Source organism: Oncorhynchus clarkii, chromosome 16 (assembly GCF_045791955.1).
Source record: "Oncorhynchus clarkii lewisi isolate Uvic-CL-2024 chromosome 16, UVic_Ocla_1.0, whole genome shotgun sequence".
NCBI classification, from domain to species: domain Eukaryota; kingdom Metazoa; phylum Chordata; class Actinopteri; order Salmoniformes; family Salmonidae; genus Oncorhynchus; species Oncorhynchus clarkii.
In genome coordinates, this window is record NC_092162.1 from 48,627,463 (window position 1) to 48,644,778 (window position 17,316).

At 47.1% G+C, this 17,316-nt stretch overlaps 1 protein-coding gene across 5 annotated transcripts in view; it reads left to right on the forward strand.

Moving 5' to 3' along the window:
* LOC139368634 (histone deacetylase 7-like) overlaps positions 1–17,316 on the forward strand; it is a 70,411-nt gene that overhangs the window by 39,513 nt on the left and 13,582 nt on the right. For 3 of the 5 annotated variants that reach the window (XM_071107748.1, XM_071107751.1, XM_071107750.1), the window contains exons 3-16: positions 1,497–1,666; positions 2,139–2,226; positions 6,534–6,654; positions 7,558–7,658; positions 8,338–8,460; positions 9,109–9,233; positions 10,959–11,060; positions 11,228–11,399; positions 11,738–11,937; positions 12,146–12,346; positions 12,922–13,132; positions 13,387–13,520; positions 13,790–13,910; positions 14,622–14,671. In XM_071107748.1, coding sequence (XP_070963849.1) covers positions 1,497–1,666; positions 2,139–2,226; positions 6,534–6,654; positions 7,558–7,658; positions 8,338–8,460; positions 9,109–9,233; positions 10,959–11,060; positions 11,228–11,399; positions 11,738–11,937; positions 12,146–12,346; positions 12,922–13,132; positions 13,387–13,520; positions 13,790–13,910; positions 14,622–14,671 — 1,919 coding nt within the window. The remainder of the gene's footprint in view (positions 1–1,496; positions 1,667–2,138; positions 2,227–6,533; positions 6,655–7,557; positions 7,659–8,337; positions 8,461–9,108; positions 9,234–10,958; positions 11,061–11,227; positions 11,400–11,737; positions 11,938–12,145; positions 12,347–12,921; positions 13,133–13,386; positions 13,521–13,789; positions 13,911–14,621; positions 14,672–17,316) is intronic. The other 2 variants (XM_071107749.1, XM_071107752.1) reach the window with 1 other exon arrangement.

Here is a 17,316-nt window from a genome sequence, read left to right on the forward strand (position 1 = left end):
AGTGAAGAATCTAGAATGAGGAGAGACAGTGGAGGGGTGAGGGAAAGGCTGAGAGACAGTGGAGGGGAGAGGGAAAGGCTGAGAGACAGTGGAGGGGAGAGGGAAAGGCTGAGAGACAGTGGAGGGGAGAGGGAAAGGCTGTGAGAGTGGAGGGGAGAGGGAAAGGCTGTGAGACAGTGGAGGGGAGAGGGAAAGGCTGTGAGAGTGGAGGGGAGAGGGAAAGGCTGAGAGACAGTGGAGGGGAGAGGGAAAGGCAGTGGAGGGGAGAGGGAAATGCTGAGAGAGTGGAGGGGAGAGGGAAAGGCAGTGGAGGGGAGAAGGAAAGGCTGAGAGACAGTGGAGGGGAGAGGGAAAGGCTGAGAGACAGTGGAGGGGAGAGGGAAAGGCTGTGAGAGTGGAGTGGAGGGGAGAGGGAAAGGCTGAGAGACAGTGGAGGGGAGAGGGAAAGGCTGAGAGACAGTGGAGGGGAGAGGGAAAGGCTGAGAGACAGTGGAGGGGAGAGGGAAAGGCTGAGAGACAGTGGAGGGGAGAGGGAAAGGCTGTGGAGGGGAGAGAGTGGAGGGGAGAGGGAAAGGCTGTGAGACAGTGGAGGGGAGAGGGAAAGGCTGAGAGACAGTGGAGGGGAGAGGGAAAGGCTGTGAGAGTGGAGGGGAGAGGGAAAGGCTGAGAGACAGTGGAGGGGAGAGGGAAAGGCTGAGAGACAGTGGAGGGGAGAGGGAAAGGCTGAGAGACAGTGGAGGGGAGAGGGAAAGGCTGAGAGACAGTGGAGGGGAGAGGGAAAGGCTGAGAGACAGTGGAGGGGAGAGGGAAAGGCTGAGAGACAGTGGAGGGGAGAGGGAAAGGCTGAGAGACAGTGGAGGGGAGAGGGAAAGGCTGAGAGACAGTGGAGGGGAGAGGGAAAGGCTGAGAGACAGTGGAGGGGAGAGGGAAAGGCTGAGAGACAGTGGAGACAGTGGAGGGGAGAGGGAAAGGCTGAGAGACAGTGGAGGGGAGAGGGAAAGGCTGAGAGACAGTGGAGGGGAGAGGGAAAGGCTGAGAGACAGTGGAGGGGAGAGGGAAAGGCTGAGAGACAGTGGAGGGGAGAGGGAAAGGCTGAGAGACAGTGGAGGGGAGAGGGAAAGGCTGAGAGACAGTGGAGGGGAGAGGGAAAGGCTGAGAGACAGTGGAGGGGAGAGGGAAAGGCTGAGAGACAGTGTTATATATGTACAGCAGACATTCTTTTTGTATGTGTCGTGTGCAGTGTGGGTTCGCCGCTCACATTCATCTAGCCCACATCTATACACTAAGTGGGCTGTGCCTCTGGTCTATTTATCTCCCTCTCTGTCACGTCTCTCTTTCTCTCTCTCTTCTCTTTACTCAAAAGTACCTCTCTCTCCTATCCCCTCCAGTTTCTGGGAGTCAAGTGTTACTGCCGTACAGTAATTAAACACTTGACCTGAAGTCAAGAGTCAAATTGATTTTCTGAGAAACTCAACTCTCTCCCCTCCCTCCCCTAGAGCCCTCGGTGTCGGCGCCCCTGGGGTCAGTCCCAATGGACCTGCGTGTGACGGAGCGTGTGATGCGGCCGGGTTCGGACACGGCCCTGCACCCTCCTCTGCTCCACAGCCCCTTCTCCCACCAGCCCTGCACTACCTTCTCCCAGCACCAGCTGCATCAGCACATACGGGTACGTATGCAGCACGGGTACGTATGCAGTACGGGTACGTATGCAGCACGGGTACGTATGCAGCACGGGTACGTATGCAGCACGGGTACGTATGCAGCACGGGTACGTATGCAGCACGGGTACGTATGCAGCACGGGTTACGTATGCAGCACGGGTACGTATGCAGCACGGGTACGTATGCAGCACGGGTACGTATGCAGTACATACTGCATCGTTAGGCCTGCTCTCAGCACACAGTTGCCAAACACCGACACACACTGATGTGAAAGGAACCCATAAATTGCATTACATGTCTGTAATGTTTCATGTGTAATGTTTCTTATACATTTGAGCTCGTATTAATGACTTTCATGCCCCGTTTACACTCATTAGCCCAAGTCTTTCCGTCACCATATGTCACACATTCCCAGATCAGAGCGGCACTTGTTCCTGTTTCCACACGTACTTTAATGACTGTCTCGTCGGCTTTCAGTTTAACATGGAACAACGGAGACGTGAGCAGGAGCAGGAGAAACAGCAAGAGCTGCAGCAGCTGTGGCACAAGGACAAGAGCCAACAGAGTGAGTTTCACTGTGTGTGTGTGTGCGTAGGTATGCCTGTATGCTTGTACACTGCAGTAGGAGAGAGTGTGTTGTGTTGAGCCAGTGGGTCAAGTTGAGCCACCCCTTGTTTCTAGGAAACCACACACACAATGAATCATGTGACCAAATCGTTTGGAATAGGTCATGGTTTCATGGAGTCTGTGAAGCATGGAAAAAGTGGTTAGCAAGTTAGGTACATTTATTTATTTTTACCAAGTCAAATGTATTGGGTTAGAGGTTTCATGATGCTTGTATCTAAACCAAAGTAGATTGTTTTAACATTGTTCTGTACATCAGGGTCTCTTATCAGCTTCAACAGGAGGTCCTAAACCTAGCATGAAAGTTCATCCTCGTAGCCGTGTGGGCTAATAGATTCAAACCGTTTGCCCCAGGGTAAGTTGAGCCAATGGCCAGCATATCCCCATACAAATGCTGATGACATTTTCTCTGTTTTATTCATAATATGCACAGTATTTCTGCGTATTGAACTCAAGTTCAACGTCAAACCCCCCCCCCCCCCCCCCCACCTTGGAGTTCTTGAGAGAGCAGCCAAGTTAGTGAAAGAAGGGAAGAAATCCATTTGGGATGAACGAAGAGACTAAATGACACTGAAGAGGTATATCTACAACAACGAAAGGAACATGTACCTGTGCAGGAGAGAGACTATGATAGAGTAGTAGAGGCACACAAGGTCTTATCTGATGACTTGGAGTCTGAGCTTGATAAACATATCAACAATATTGTAGACCAGTTTCATAAGCTTTAGTAGCCTCAAGTGCAGAGAACTTGCCTATGAATTGGCACATCGAAAACAACATCTCTGTCCCAGACAAGAGATGGAAGGGTAATATTGAGCAGAGAGATCTATATCCGAATGTACATTTAAGCTATACAATTTACCACTCCCATTCCATTCCATACCACTCCCATTCCATACCACTCCCATTCCATTCCATACCACTCCCATTCCATTCCATACCACTCCCATTCCATACCACTCCCATTCCATTCCATACCACTCCCATTCCATTCCATACCACTCCCATTCCATTCCATACCACTCCCATTCCATTCCATACCACTCCCATTCCATTCCATACCACTCCCATTCCATTCCATACCACTCCCATTCCATACCACTCCCATTCCATTCCATACCACTCCCATTCCATATCACTCCCATTCCATTCCATACCACTCCCATTCCATTCCATACCACTCCCATTCCATTCCATACCACTCCCATTCCATTCCATACCACTCCCATTCCATTCCATACCACTCCCATTCCATACCACTCCCATTCCATTCCATACCACTCCCATTCCATTCCATACCACTCCCATTCCATTCCATACCACTCCCATTCTATTCCATACCACTCCCATTCCATGAATTAAACTTTGACATACAGGTAACTGCCAATTATAAAGGAAACACCAACAACGTGTCTTAATAGGATGTTTGGCACCACAAGCCAGAACAGCTTCAATGCACCTCGACATAAATTCTACAAGTGTCTGGAACTCTACTGGAGGGCCACACCATTCTTCCACGACAAATTCCATCATTTGGTGTTTTGTTGATGGTGGTGGGCTGGAAGAATCTCCCGTAAGTGTTCAATTGGGTTGAGATCTGGTGACTGAGACGGCCTGTCTGGCTCAACATACCCCACTCTCCCCATATGGCTCGTTTTCATGTTTTCATTGGTTGGTCATCAAACCATTCAGTGACCCCTCGTGCCCTGTGGATGTCATCCTATGGGGACATAGACATGGTAACCAAAATAATGGCCTTCCCAGCGTTTTCATACATGACCCTAAGCATGATGGGATGCTCTTTGTTATAATGAATACTATATGTCCCTTTGATGTAGTGCTGATTTTCAAAACATTGGTGTACATACCCCACTCTCCCCTATTGTTATCCTCATTGGTTGGTGTACATTGCTCAACATACCCCACTCTCCCCTATTGTTATCCTCATTGGTTGGTGTACATTGCTCAACATACCCCACTCATACCCCACTCTATTGTTATCCTCATTGGTTGGTGTACATTGCTCAACATACCCCACTCTCCCCTATTGTTATCCTCATTGGTTGGTGTACATTGCTCAACATACCCCACTCTCCCCTATTGTTATCCTCATTGGTTGGTGTACATTGCTCAACATACCCCACTCTCCCCTATTGTTATCCTCATTGGTTGGTGTACATTGCTCAACATACCCCACTCTCCCCTATTGTTATCCTCATTGGTTGGTGTACATTGCTCAACATACCCCACTCTCCCCTATTGTTATCCTCATTGGTTGGTGTACATTGCTCAACATACCCCACTCTCCCCTATTGTTATCCTCATTGGTTGGTGTACATTGCTCAACATACCCCACTCTCCCCTATTGTTATCCTCATTGGTTGGTGTACATTGCTCAACATACCCCACTCTCCCCTATTGTTATCCTCATTGGTTGGTGTACATTGCTCAACATACCCCACTCTCCCCTATTGTTATCCTCATTGGTTGGTGTACATTGCTCAACATACCCCACTCTCCCCTATTGTTATCCATTGGTTGGTGTACATTGCTCAACATACCCCACTCTCCCCTATTGTTATCATTGGTTGGTGTACATTGCTCAACATACCCCACTCTCCCCTATTGTTATCCTCATTGGTTGGTGTACATTGCTCAACATACCCCACTCTCCCCTATTGTTATCCTCATTGGTTGGTGTACATTGCTCAACATACCCCACTCTCCCCTATTGTTATCCTCATTGGTTGGTGTACATTGCTCAACATACCCCACTCTCCCCTATTGTTATCCTCATTGGTTGGTGTACATTGCTCAACATACCCCACTCTCCCCTATTGTTATCCTCATTGGTTGGTGTACATTGCTCAACATACCCCACTCTCCCCTATTGTTATCCTCATTGGTTGGTGTACATTGCTCAACATACCCCACTCTCCCCTATTGTTATCCTCATTGGTTGGTGTACATTGCTCAACATACCCCACTCTCCCCTATTGTTATCCTCATTGGTTGGTGTTCTGCACAATGTTGTGTAAAGTGAAACAGATCCATCAATGTCACTTTCGCAAGACAATCACACACACACACACACACATATATATATATATAAACACAGATAAATGCACATACACTCTACAAATGTAAATATTCTCACCAAACAGCCAAAGAATGCCTTGGGCAAAAACCGACAGGGACACCGATTTGAGAGGCATTTCTTTTTGTCTATTCCCAACAGGCTGAGTCATCATAAATAGCACCTAGACACAAATAACACCAAATATCTTGTCTCTTACAACAAGCAGAGGAAAACAGTAATTTAGTGCTCTGTCTTTGCATGTCCATAAATACATCTGTGAGGTCTCTGAGCATTCCTCTAGTCAGACAGTATCTGGTAGGGCCCTGGAGAGGAGAAGAGAAGAGAGGAAGGATGAGCTGTAGAGTGCTGTTGTTTTGACCCCTGCCCTGTGGGTCCCAAACCCGGTTCTCTGTGAATGGCTGTCAATGGACCATTGTGGCTCTGCTCAGAGCAGCTCATCTCTGTGTGTTGTGGGCTGAGGCATGCTGGGAGGGCTGTGGTAGTAGACATCCCGTGTTGCTTCCTCCTCACACAGAGCCCACTGTTCCTGTTGCCTTTCTCACACACACACACACACACACACACACACACACACACACACCACCAGATTATATATAGATCCTCATCCTACTACCATCCAAGACAATATGGGGTTTCACTGTCAGTCATGAACACTGGATACTACTGAATACTATCACGCTACTGTAGGAGGGAGTTTCTGGGCCGGTATTGACTTTTAGAGCCGAACAGACAGAGCTGAGCCGCTCATTTTGGAGAAAGAGAAAGAAGTTCCTCTAAAACAGTGGTTAAAACATAGTCGAGCTGTGCAAACAGCACCGGTGTCAATATTGACCGTATCAATAGTGACACCTCCTGTCACCTCCCCCTGTCCTCCATGCCCTCCCTAGTCCCCTCCACGCACACACACACACACACACACTGGGACGGCATGGTCACAGCTTCCTAGCATGCAGAGGGAGACTGAAATAGAAAGGGATTTACCCAAATGTTGCCATCTCATCTTGATACTCTGGCTACAATGTCATGCTCTGGGCATAAAAGGAGTCGTTCTTTCACTTCAGTTACAATGTTGCTGTTGAAGGGGGAACACTCTACTGAGTAGTTGTAGGGATTGGTCTGATGGCCTCTATATCTATGTTGATTGACAGGTGCTGTGGCCAGTTCCCTGGTGAAGCAGAAGCTCCAGGAGGTCATTCTGAAGAAGCAGAAACAACAAGCCCTGGGAAGAACCAGCTCCAACCCTCTCAGTGGTCCCCCTGTGGGCTACAGGTGAGAACTCTTTACACCTTCAATAGCATGTGGGCTACAGGTGAGAACTCTTTACACCTTCAGTAGCATGTGGGCTACAGGTGAGAACTCTTTACACCTTCAATAGCATGTGGGCTACAGGTGAGAACTCTTTACACCTTCAGTAGCATGTGGGCTACAGGTGAGAACTCTTTACACCTTCAGTAGCATGTGGGCTACAGGTGAGAACTATTTACACCTTCAGTAGGATGTGGGCTACAGGTGAGAACTCTACACCTTCAGTAGCATGCGGGCTACAGGTGAGAACTCTTTACACCTTCAGTAGCATGTGGGCTACAGGTGAGAACTGTTTACACCTTCAGTAGCATGTGGGCTACAGGTGAGAACTCTTTACACCTTTAGTAGGATGTGGGCTACAGGTGAGAACTCTTTACACCTTCAGTAGCATGTGGGCTACAGGTGAGAACTCTTTACACCTTCAGTAGCATGTGGGCTACAGGTGAGAACTCTTTACACCTTAGTAGGATGTGGGCTACAGGTGAGAACTCTTTACACCTTCAGTAGCATGTGGGCTACAGGTGAGAACTCTACACCTTCAGTAGGATGTGGGCTACAGGTGAGAACTCTTTACACCTTCAGTAGCATGTGGGCTACAGGTGAGAACTCTACACCTTCAGTAGGATGTGGGCTACAGGTGAGAACTCTTTACACCTTCAGTAGCATGTGGGCTACAGGTGAGAACTCTACACCTTCAGTAGGATGTGGGCTACAGGTGAGAACTCTACACCTTCAGTAGGATGTGGGCTACAGGTGAGAACTCTTTAGACATTTTGTTGCATTACATCATGTTTCATCTTGATATCTGTATAGAATTGATTTTCCAACTCTGACGGTGTTATGTGTCTGTGTGTTTTGTTTCTGTAGGGAGCTGGCTCCAGACCCCAGTGGGACGTCCCAGCCTCTGGTGTCCCCCCCTCCACAGGGTTGCAGAGAGGGCTCAGATGACACCCCTCTACGCAGGGCAGGTGAGACACACAAACGCACAAAGACACAGATAGATAGACAGACACACTAATCCAGGTGTTTGCCATGCAAAGTTTATAGTTCTTAGCGCCACGCCTTGTGCCTCTGTGCCTGAAGCTATGAGGATACCATCTACAATTAGCCCATTACATAAGATCCTTGTTTCAGAGTGGTAGAGCTGTCAGCTGTGGCGCGGTTCCCAGCCCTCGCACACATACGCACGCACACACACACACACATACATACGCACACAAACATAGGTACAAACATACACACACACACCCAGCAAAGAGAGGTGACTGACTGACGGAGTACTGCTTCTAACACAGTTTTGACAAGCTGTTACTGTAATTAGCCATGTGGCAGCACACTACTTCATCACTGTCCACTTGTTCATTGTACCTGTTTGAAATCGGATCTTGGCTTCACAGTGCCTGTAGAATCTGTTTTAAAGAGGCTAACAGTAAATCCCAACGTGTTCTTGTCCATTATGTACTTCAGCAGAATATACACCTGTTGAAAATGTATGAATGGAAAGGAAGATGTATCATATGAAGGTGCTGATTCTGATTTCACTTGCCTGGATTCAACATTGTACTCTACTACTAACTTTATTTTGGTTTGGATAGTTTTCTTAGACTGTGAATTTATACTGATGATACTATCTCTGTCGCTGATCAGCCTCTGAGCCCAACCTGAAGGTGAAACACAAGTTGAAGAAACACCTGAACACTCGTAAGAGTCCTCTGACCCGCAAGGAGAGTGCTCCGTCCCCCATCAAACACCGGGTGCCCGACACTCTGGGTAAGTCCCTCACTTCCCCGAACAGACACTGCTGCCCACTAGGCTCTGTGGTGCCAGGGCTAATAGAAAATACAAATGTTGTTATGGACTTATTCTCTCTCTCTGTCTCTCTCTCTCACTCTCCCCTATCCTCTCTCTCTCTCTCTCTCTCTCTCTCTCTCTGTCTCTCACTCTCCCCCATCCTCTCTCTCTCTCTCTCTCCCTCCTCTCTCTCTCTCTCTCTCTCTCTCTCTCTCTCTCTCTCTCTCTCTCTCTCTGTCTTTCTCTCTCTCTCTCTGTCTCTCTCTCTGTCTCTCTCTCTCACTCTCCCCTATCCTCTCTCTCTCTCTCTCTCTGTCTCTCTCTCTCACTCTCCCCCATCCTCTCTCTCTCTCTCTCTCTCCCATCCTCTCTCTCTCTCTCTGTCTTTCTCTCTCTCTCTCTGTCTCTCTCTCTGTCTCTCTCTCTCACTCCCCCCATCCTCTCTCTCTCTCCCCCCATCCTTTCTCATCTCTCTCTCTCTCTCTCTCTCTGTCTCTCTCTCTCTCTCTCTTTCTCTGTCTCTCTCTCTCTCTCTCTCTCTCTCTCTCTCTCTCTCTCTCTCTCTCTGTCTCTCTCTCACTCTCTCACTCTCTCACTCTCCCCCATCCTCCCTCTCTCTCTCTGCAGACTCATCTCCAAGCAGCAGTAGCACCCCAGTGTCTGGCTGCAGCTCCCCCAATGACAGTCTACCCAATGAGAATGGAGTCCTGCCCTCTGTTGACGGGCTGTCCCATGAGGTTATTATCCGATTGGTATTTACCCACCCTCCCTTACCCCTCCACACGCATACACTTATACATTACAAATGCATGAGATAAGGACAGAGGTTTCTTTGTCCTCTCTGGTGGGTTTGTGTGGAAATGGGAGCCGCAAAGCCCTAGTTTCTAGACAGTTCATTTGGTGTGTTCCTCTCAGTTGTTCCTGTTTGGGTAATGAAATGTTTAAAGCAGTGATATTGGAGAAGGACATCTGGCTATAGCCCTGTAGCCGAACACAGCACCAGATCTGATCATCAAATTAAACTCTCTCCACCTCGTCGTCTTGTCTTGGCTAATCAGCAGAATAAAAAGGCTGTCCCACATGCATTTTGAAAGACTCTACACAAACATGCAGACACGCAAACACGCACACTCACTATTTATTTATGCACTTACAAAAAAATCACTTAAACACATACACTACATGACCAAAAGTATGTGGGACACCTGCTCGTTGAACATCTCATTCCAAAATCATGGGCATTAATATGGAGTTGGTCCCCCCTTTTGCTGCTATAACATCCTCCACTCTTCTGGGAAGTATTTCCACTAGATGTTGGAACATTGCTGCGTGGACTTGCTTCCATTCAGTCACAAGAGCATTAGTGAGGTTGGGCACTGATGTTGGGCGATTAGGCCTGGCTCACTGTCAGCATTCCAATTCATCCCAAAAGGTGATCGATGGGGTTAAGGGAAGGGGCTCTGTGCAGGCCAGTCAAGTTCTTCCACACAAACCATTTCTATATGGACCTTGCTTTGTGCAAGGGGACATTGTCATGCTGAAACAGGAAAACGCCTTTTCCAAACTGTTGCCACAAAGTTGGAAGCACAGAATCATCTAGAATGTCATTGTATGCTGTAGCTTTAAGATTTCCCTTCATTAGAACTAAGGGGCCTAGCCCGAACCATGAAAAACAGCCCCAAACCATTATTTCTCCTCCACCAAACTTTACAGTTGGCAATTTGCATTCAGGCAGGTAGCGTTCTCCTGGCATTCGCCAAACCCAGATTCATCCATTGGACTGCCAGATGGTGAAGCGTGATTCATCACTCCAGAGAACTCGTTTCCATTGCTCCAGAGTCCAATGGCGGCGATCTTTACACCACTCCAGCCGATGCTTGGCATTGCCCACGGTGATCTTAGGCTTGTGTGTGGCTGCTCGGCCATGGAAACCCATTCCATGAAGCTCCCGATGAACAGTTATTGTGCTGACTTTGCTTCCGGATGCGGTTTGGAACTCGGTAGTGAGTGTTGCAACCGAGGACAGATCATTTTTACGAACTATGCGCTTCAGCACTCGGCGTTCCCATTCTGTGAGCTTGTGTGGCCTATCACTTCGCAGCTGAGCCGTTGTGCCTCTTAGACGTTTCCACTTTACAATAACGGCTCTTACAGTTGACAAACTGACTTGTTGGAAAGGTTCACATGACGGTGCCACATTGAAAGTCACTGAGCTCTTCCTTCAGTAAGGCCATTCTATTTCCAATGTTTGTCTATGGAGATTGCATGGCTGTGTGCTCGCCTTTATACACCTGTCAGCAACGGCTGTGGCTGGAATAGCTGAATCCATAATTTGAAGGGGTGTCCACATACTTTAGTATATATAGTGGACATATATATACAGTAAACACAAGGCCTGTGCCTGCTGAGGTACCTATCAGCTTTGAGAGAAAACAGTCTAGTCAATGTAGTTGAATTCATGTTGTGTGTGTCCTCAGGCCCAGAGGCTACTGCTCCAGGATGGGTCACTAGCCCACTTCACCGTCCAGAGTTCCTCTGCCCTACCCACCATCACCCTGGGCCTTCCAGCCAATGCCAGGGTAAGCATATCACACAACTTTATGAAAATGACTGTAAGATGTTATGAATTCGAGGTATTGTTATTATTATTACACTGCGACAGAGACGTGGTAAAAGAAACACTAAGACTCATCTTTGATAGCAACAAGATCATTTATCACCACTTTACATGTGTGAATGTGTGCAGAGTGAATTAGACTTGTCCCCTCGGAAGGTGGGCCGGGTGCCTATGGTGACGGGAGGCCAGTCTGTCTACCTTCCCCTGGGGATGGAGGAGCAGAGTGGGTCGCTGTCGCCCCACCTCCAGCCTGTCCTCCTCCTGGAGCCCTCCAGACTGGTCCATACCCCAATGCTCGCTGGTGAGACACACCATTCACATACAATGCTGGCTGGCTTGCAATGCGTTTGACTTCCAATAAACATTTGCCTTTGTATACAGCAGTTAAGAGTCATTTTGCATGTAATTTGACATAGAACAGGAGAAGTTTTTGCCAGGAATGTGTTCCTTATAAAAGTATTACACAATACACAATTGCTCAGCTGGATTCTGTAGGCATTATCGCTTTTCTCTTGCCTCCTGTGAAATAGCCAATAAAAGGTTTATTCTGACACCAGAGGAAATGTGGTACCGCCACCTAGTGGCCTAGACAAATAGTCAGATTTACAGCCATACTCTCCCTGTCTCCTCCTGTCTCAGTTCCAGGCCTGGGCACCGTGCCACTACAGTTTGCCCCCCAGATGGATCGTCTGGCCCCGGGTGGGGGCCCTCACAAGGCCCTGAGCCGAACTCGCTCAGAGCCGCTGCCCCAGAGCCTCAGATCCCTACACCCTCTGCTGCAACAGCACCACAACAGCCAACTACTGGAGAGACTTAAACAGCAGACACACCTGGGCAAGGTGAGCGACTTACACACCTTCACAAATCACACATGTTCTCACACATACTCTCATACTCACTCATACTCTGTTGTAATGGGTTACTGATTTTTGTACAATCCAAGGATGGTTTCTTCTTTCAGCAGCTTTCTTTTTCGAAAATAATTCATTGATTTGAATGGAGTTGGATGAATATAAATTGATCAATAATTGTGTGTGTGTGTTCCAGCTGATGTCTAAATCCAGTGAGAAGCCTCGGCTCAGACAGATCCCCTCAGAAGACATGGACTCTGAGGAGGTGGGGCCGACGCCCAGCGACACCTATCACGGCCGAGCACGGGTGGAGTCACTGAGGGAAGCGGAGCCTGTGTCTGATTTGGACAGCCAGGGAGAACAGATCAATCTGCAACACACACTCATACTCAACCAGGTAAGATAAAGACACACAGATGATAGAGGACCACTAATAGAATATGCCTTCCTTGAACTTCCAGCAGAGGGCAGCAATGTTTTTGTTTTTTTCGTGCTTCATGCAGGACTTTACTTTCTGCGTGTATAGATTCCTGTGGGTTGAAAATCACAACAGCACTAAACATATCTCCTCTCTCTCTCTCTCTCTCTCTCTCTCTCTCTCTCTCTCTCTGGCTCTTTCTCTCTCTGGCTCTTTCTCTCTCTCTGGCTCTTTCTCTCTCTCTGGCTCTTTCTCTCTCTCTGGCTCTTTCTCTCTCTCTCTCTGGCTCTTTCTCTCTCTCTCTCTCTCTCTCTCTCTCTCTCTCTCTCTCTCTCTCTCTCTCTCTCTCTCTGGCTCTCTCTCTCTCTGGCTCTCTCATTTTCTATCTTGCTCCCTCTCTCTCTCTCTGTCTCTCTCTCTCTCTCTCTCTCTCTCTCTCTCTCTCTCTCTCTGTCTCTCTCTGTCTCTGGCTCTCTCATTTTCTATCTTGCTCCCTCTCTCTCTCTCTCTCTCTCGCTCTCTCATTTTCTATCTTGCTCCCTCTCTCTCTCTAGTCATTGCTATGGGAGAAACAGAAACAGCTGCAGCAGTTGCGTCGGCAGACAGCCCACATGGAGACGCTGGCGGTACCCATGATGCTTGGCAGTGCACACCGGCCCCTCTTCCGTACCCAGTCCTCACCAGCCTCCACCTCCCTCACGCTGCCAGACAAGTCCCTGCCAATACCCGCCCCAGAACCACATAGCAAACCACGCTTCACCACCGGTAAGAGATGAACCACACACCCAGGCACACTGCCACAAGGGAACCTGTTTAGGTGTAGGTTATTATCCCTACTGTGGCTGTAATTCAATTGATCCAATCTGAGGCCTGGTCATGGACACTCTGATATGGGTAGTAAGCAGTTTATATGCTTATTGCATTTGTTTCAATATCTCTCTTGTTGTGGTTAGATCTGTCTTACAGCTGTCGATTCACCGGAACTACTAACGTTAGTGTGTGTCTCTGTTTGGTTGCAGGCCTGGTTTATGACTCTCAGATGCTAAAGCACCAGTGCACATGTGGTGACAACAGCAGCCACCCAGAGCATGCTGGGAGGATCCAGAGTATCTGGTCACGTCTCCAGGAGAGAGGTCTCAGGGGCCAGTGTGAGGTACATAAAACCTCAGTTTTTACCTCCTTTTTCTTTACCTACCCACTCGGCACACTGGTTGAATCAACGTTATTTCCACATCATTTCAAGGAAATCACGTTGGACCAACGTGGAATTGACGTTTAATTGACGTCTGTGCCCTGTGGGTAGACTCAAGGGACAAACATGGCCTTTTCATTTGTAGCCATATTCAATATTGATATGGGTAGTTGTATCTTACTAAATGGTCCAGTGTCTGCTCTAAGTCTGGTCCATGTTCCCCCACACAGACTATCCGGGGTCGAAAGGCCACCCTGGAGGAGCTGCAGTCGGTCCATTCAGAGCGTCATGTCCTGCTGTACGGCACCAACCCACTCAACCGCCTCAAACTGGACAACCGCAAGCTGGCCGGTACGTCCTCACTAAAGATTTGATGATGTTTTCATCTAATCTGTCATGCCTACTTATGCCAGGACCCCTTGTATAACTGGCAACAGTTTGGCAACAGTAAAGTTAAGCTACTTTCTCTGGTGTCTCTAGTAAATAGAGATTTGCCTTTGGTTAATGATTCTAACGGTACTGTATTGATAGCACTTTGGAATCTCTTATGTTTAGAAGATAACTCATTAGTGTATTTACAGTTTTTCTCAATCACGTACAAGCATTTTCTGGAACAATCTTGTCGATTTTCAAAACAGAGTCCACAAAACACAGAACTCTGTGGCCTTTTGCAAAACAGCACATAACAATGAACGCAGATTCACACATTTCTCTTCTGATGAAAACCATGTGTTAATATTCTGTGAATAAACATGTATTCACTGACGACACTTGTATTTAAAGTTTTGCCAAAGCGGTTCTAAGATATGCAAGGCAGGTACGACGGCAATACAATGGTCAGAAGTTCTGTATTTCACAATTTGATCATTGCCATTCTGCTACAGATACATTTCAATGCAGATCCAAAAATTGCTTCTATGCGATTGAGAAAAACTGTAAGATGTAATTTCACTGATGGTACACAGACAAACAGTAATGTCATATGCTAATAAAATGATAAGAAAATAAGCTGTTAACATGGATTATTTGTGATGAATAATACCACTCATTGTTCTCCCACAGGCATTCTCTCTCAAAGGATGTTTGTGATGCTCCCATGTGGAGGAGTGGGGGTAAGTGAGAGACCCGACACACACATATGCATACACACACACACACACACACACACACACACACACACACACACACACACACACACACACACACACATATATGCATGCACATACACACATTTTCCCCCAGCTCTCTCTCTTACTCACAACACACACACCTCTCGATTTCAGTTGGAAATTCTTCCCTCCATGTCCTTACCAACATGTGTATGATATGGTCCATTCAGAGTGATTAGTGATGGGAGTTGTTGACGTTGTTTCACAGAGAGTACTATGAGATTTCAAACTAATAGAAACATGATGCTCACGGGGTATTAAAGAAATGCCTCCAATTTCATTGTCTGAGCCAGACGGCTAGAAAAGAAGTTTGTGAACAAACGGGAAAGAATTATGAAAGGAAGGAAGGATATGTAGGATGGAGAGGACAGCAGCATGTTTATGTCCGTGAGGGAATTCCTTCGTGTGCATGTCTGCGTTTTCCTCTCCCTGGAAATGTCTGCATTTTCCTCTTCCATGTCTGCATTTTCCTCCACCATGTCTGCATTTTCCTCCTCCATGTCTGCATTTTCCTCCTCCATGTCTGCATTTTCCTCTTCCATGTCTGCATTTTCCTCCTCCATGTCTGCATTTTCCTCTTCCATGTCTGCATTTTCCTCCTCCATGTCTGCATTTTCCTCCTCCATGTCTGCATTTTCCTCCTCCATGTCTGCATTTTCCTCTTCCATGTCTGCATTTTCCTCTTCCATGTCTGCATTTTCCTCTTCCATGTCTGCATTTTCCTCTTCCATGTCTGCATTTTCCTCTTCCATGTCTGCATTTTCCTCTTCCATGTCTGCATTTTCCTCCTCCATGTCTGCATTTTCCTCTTCCATGTCTGCATTTTCCTCTTCCATGTCTGCATTTTCCTCTTCCACGTCTGCATTTTCCTCTTCCATGTCTGCATTTTCCTCTTCCATGTCTGCATTTTCCTCTTCCATGTCTGAATTTTCCTCCTCCATGTCTGCATTTTCCTCTTCCATGTCTGCATTTTCCTCTTCCATGTCTGCATTTTCCTCTTCCATGTCTGCATTTTCCTCTTCCATGTCTGCATTTTCCTCTTCCATGTCTGCATTTTCCTCTTCCATGTCTGCATTTTCCTCTTCCATGTCTGCATTTTCCTCTTCCATGTCTGCATTTTCCTCTTCCATGTCTGCATTTTCCTCTTCCATGTCTGCATTTTCCTCTTCCATGTCTGCATTTTCCTCTTCCATGTCTGCATTTTCCTCTTCCATGTCTGCATTTTCCTCTTCCATGTCTGCATTTTCCTCTTCCATGTCTGCATTTTCCTCTTCCATGTCTGCATTTTCCTCCTCCATGTCTGCATTTTCCTCTTCCATGTCTGCATTTTCCTCTTCCATGTCTGCATTTTCCTCTTCCATGTCTGCATTTTCCTCCTCCATGTCTGCATTTTCCTCTTCCATGTCTGCATTTTCCTCATCCATGTCTGCATTTTCCTCTTCCATGTCTGCATTTTCCTCCTCCATGTCTGCATTTTCCTCCTCCATGTCTGCATTTTCCTCCTCCATGTCTGCATTTTCCTCTTCCATGTCTGCATTTTCCTCTTCCATGTCTGCATTTTCCTCCTCCATGTCTGCATTTTCCTCTTCCATGTCTGCATTTTCCTCTTCCATGTCTGCATTTTCCTCTTCCATGTCTGCATTTTCCTCCTCCATGTCTGCATTTCCTCTTCCATGTCTGCATTTTCCTCTTCCATGTCTGCATTTTCCTCTTCCATGTCTGCATTTTCCTCTTCCATGTCTGCATTTTCCTCCTCCATGTCTGCATTTTCCTCTTCCATGTCTGCATTTTCCTCTTCCATGTCTGCATTTTCCTCTTCCATGTCTGCATTTTCCTCTTCCATGTCTGCATTTTCCTCCTCCATGTCTGCATTTTCCTCTTCCATGTCTGCATTTTCCTCTTCCATGTCTGCATTTTCCTCCTCCATGTCTGCATTTTCCTCTTCCATGTCTGCATTTTCCTCCTCCATGTCTGCATTTTCCTCTTCCATGTCTGCATTTTCCTCTTCCATGTCTGCATTTTCCTCCTCCATGTCTGCATTTTCCTCTTCCATGTCTGCATTTTCCTCTTCCATGTCTGCATTTTCCTCCTCCATGTCTGCATTTTCCTCTTCCATGTCTGCATTTTCCTCTTCCATGTCTGCATTTTCCTCTTCCATGTCTGCATTTTCCTCTTCCATGTCTGCATTTTCCTCTTCCATGTCTGCATTTTCCTCTTCCATGTCTGCATTTTCCTCCTCCATGTCTGCATTTTCCTCTTCCATGTCTGCATTTTCCTCTTCCATGTCTGCATTTTTCAACATTTATGCATTTTCCTCTCCCTGCAAACAAGTCCTGTTTTTCCCTCTTGTATTTCTCTGTTGCTTGGGTAGCACATCTCTATGGCACCGGGTGTGTCTGTGTACTGTATGTATGGTAATATATCAGACAGCTGTTTTATAGTCCCATAAATGATTGAGGTGAGGACTGTGTGCCTCCAAACTGGTGTACCTGTAGTAATACTTAGTGCCATTGAAACCAAGGAAAGAAAAGAAAAACACTGCACCTGATCCATATAGCATGCTAGCAGATTCTAAACACATACTAATG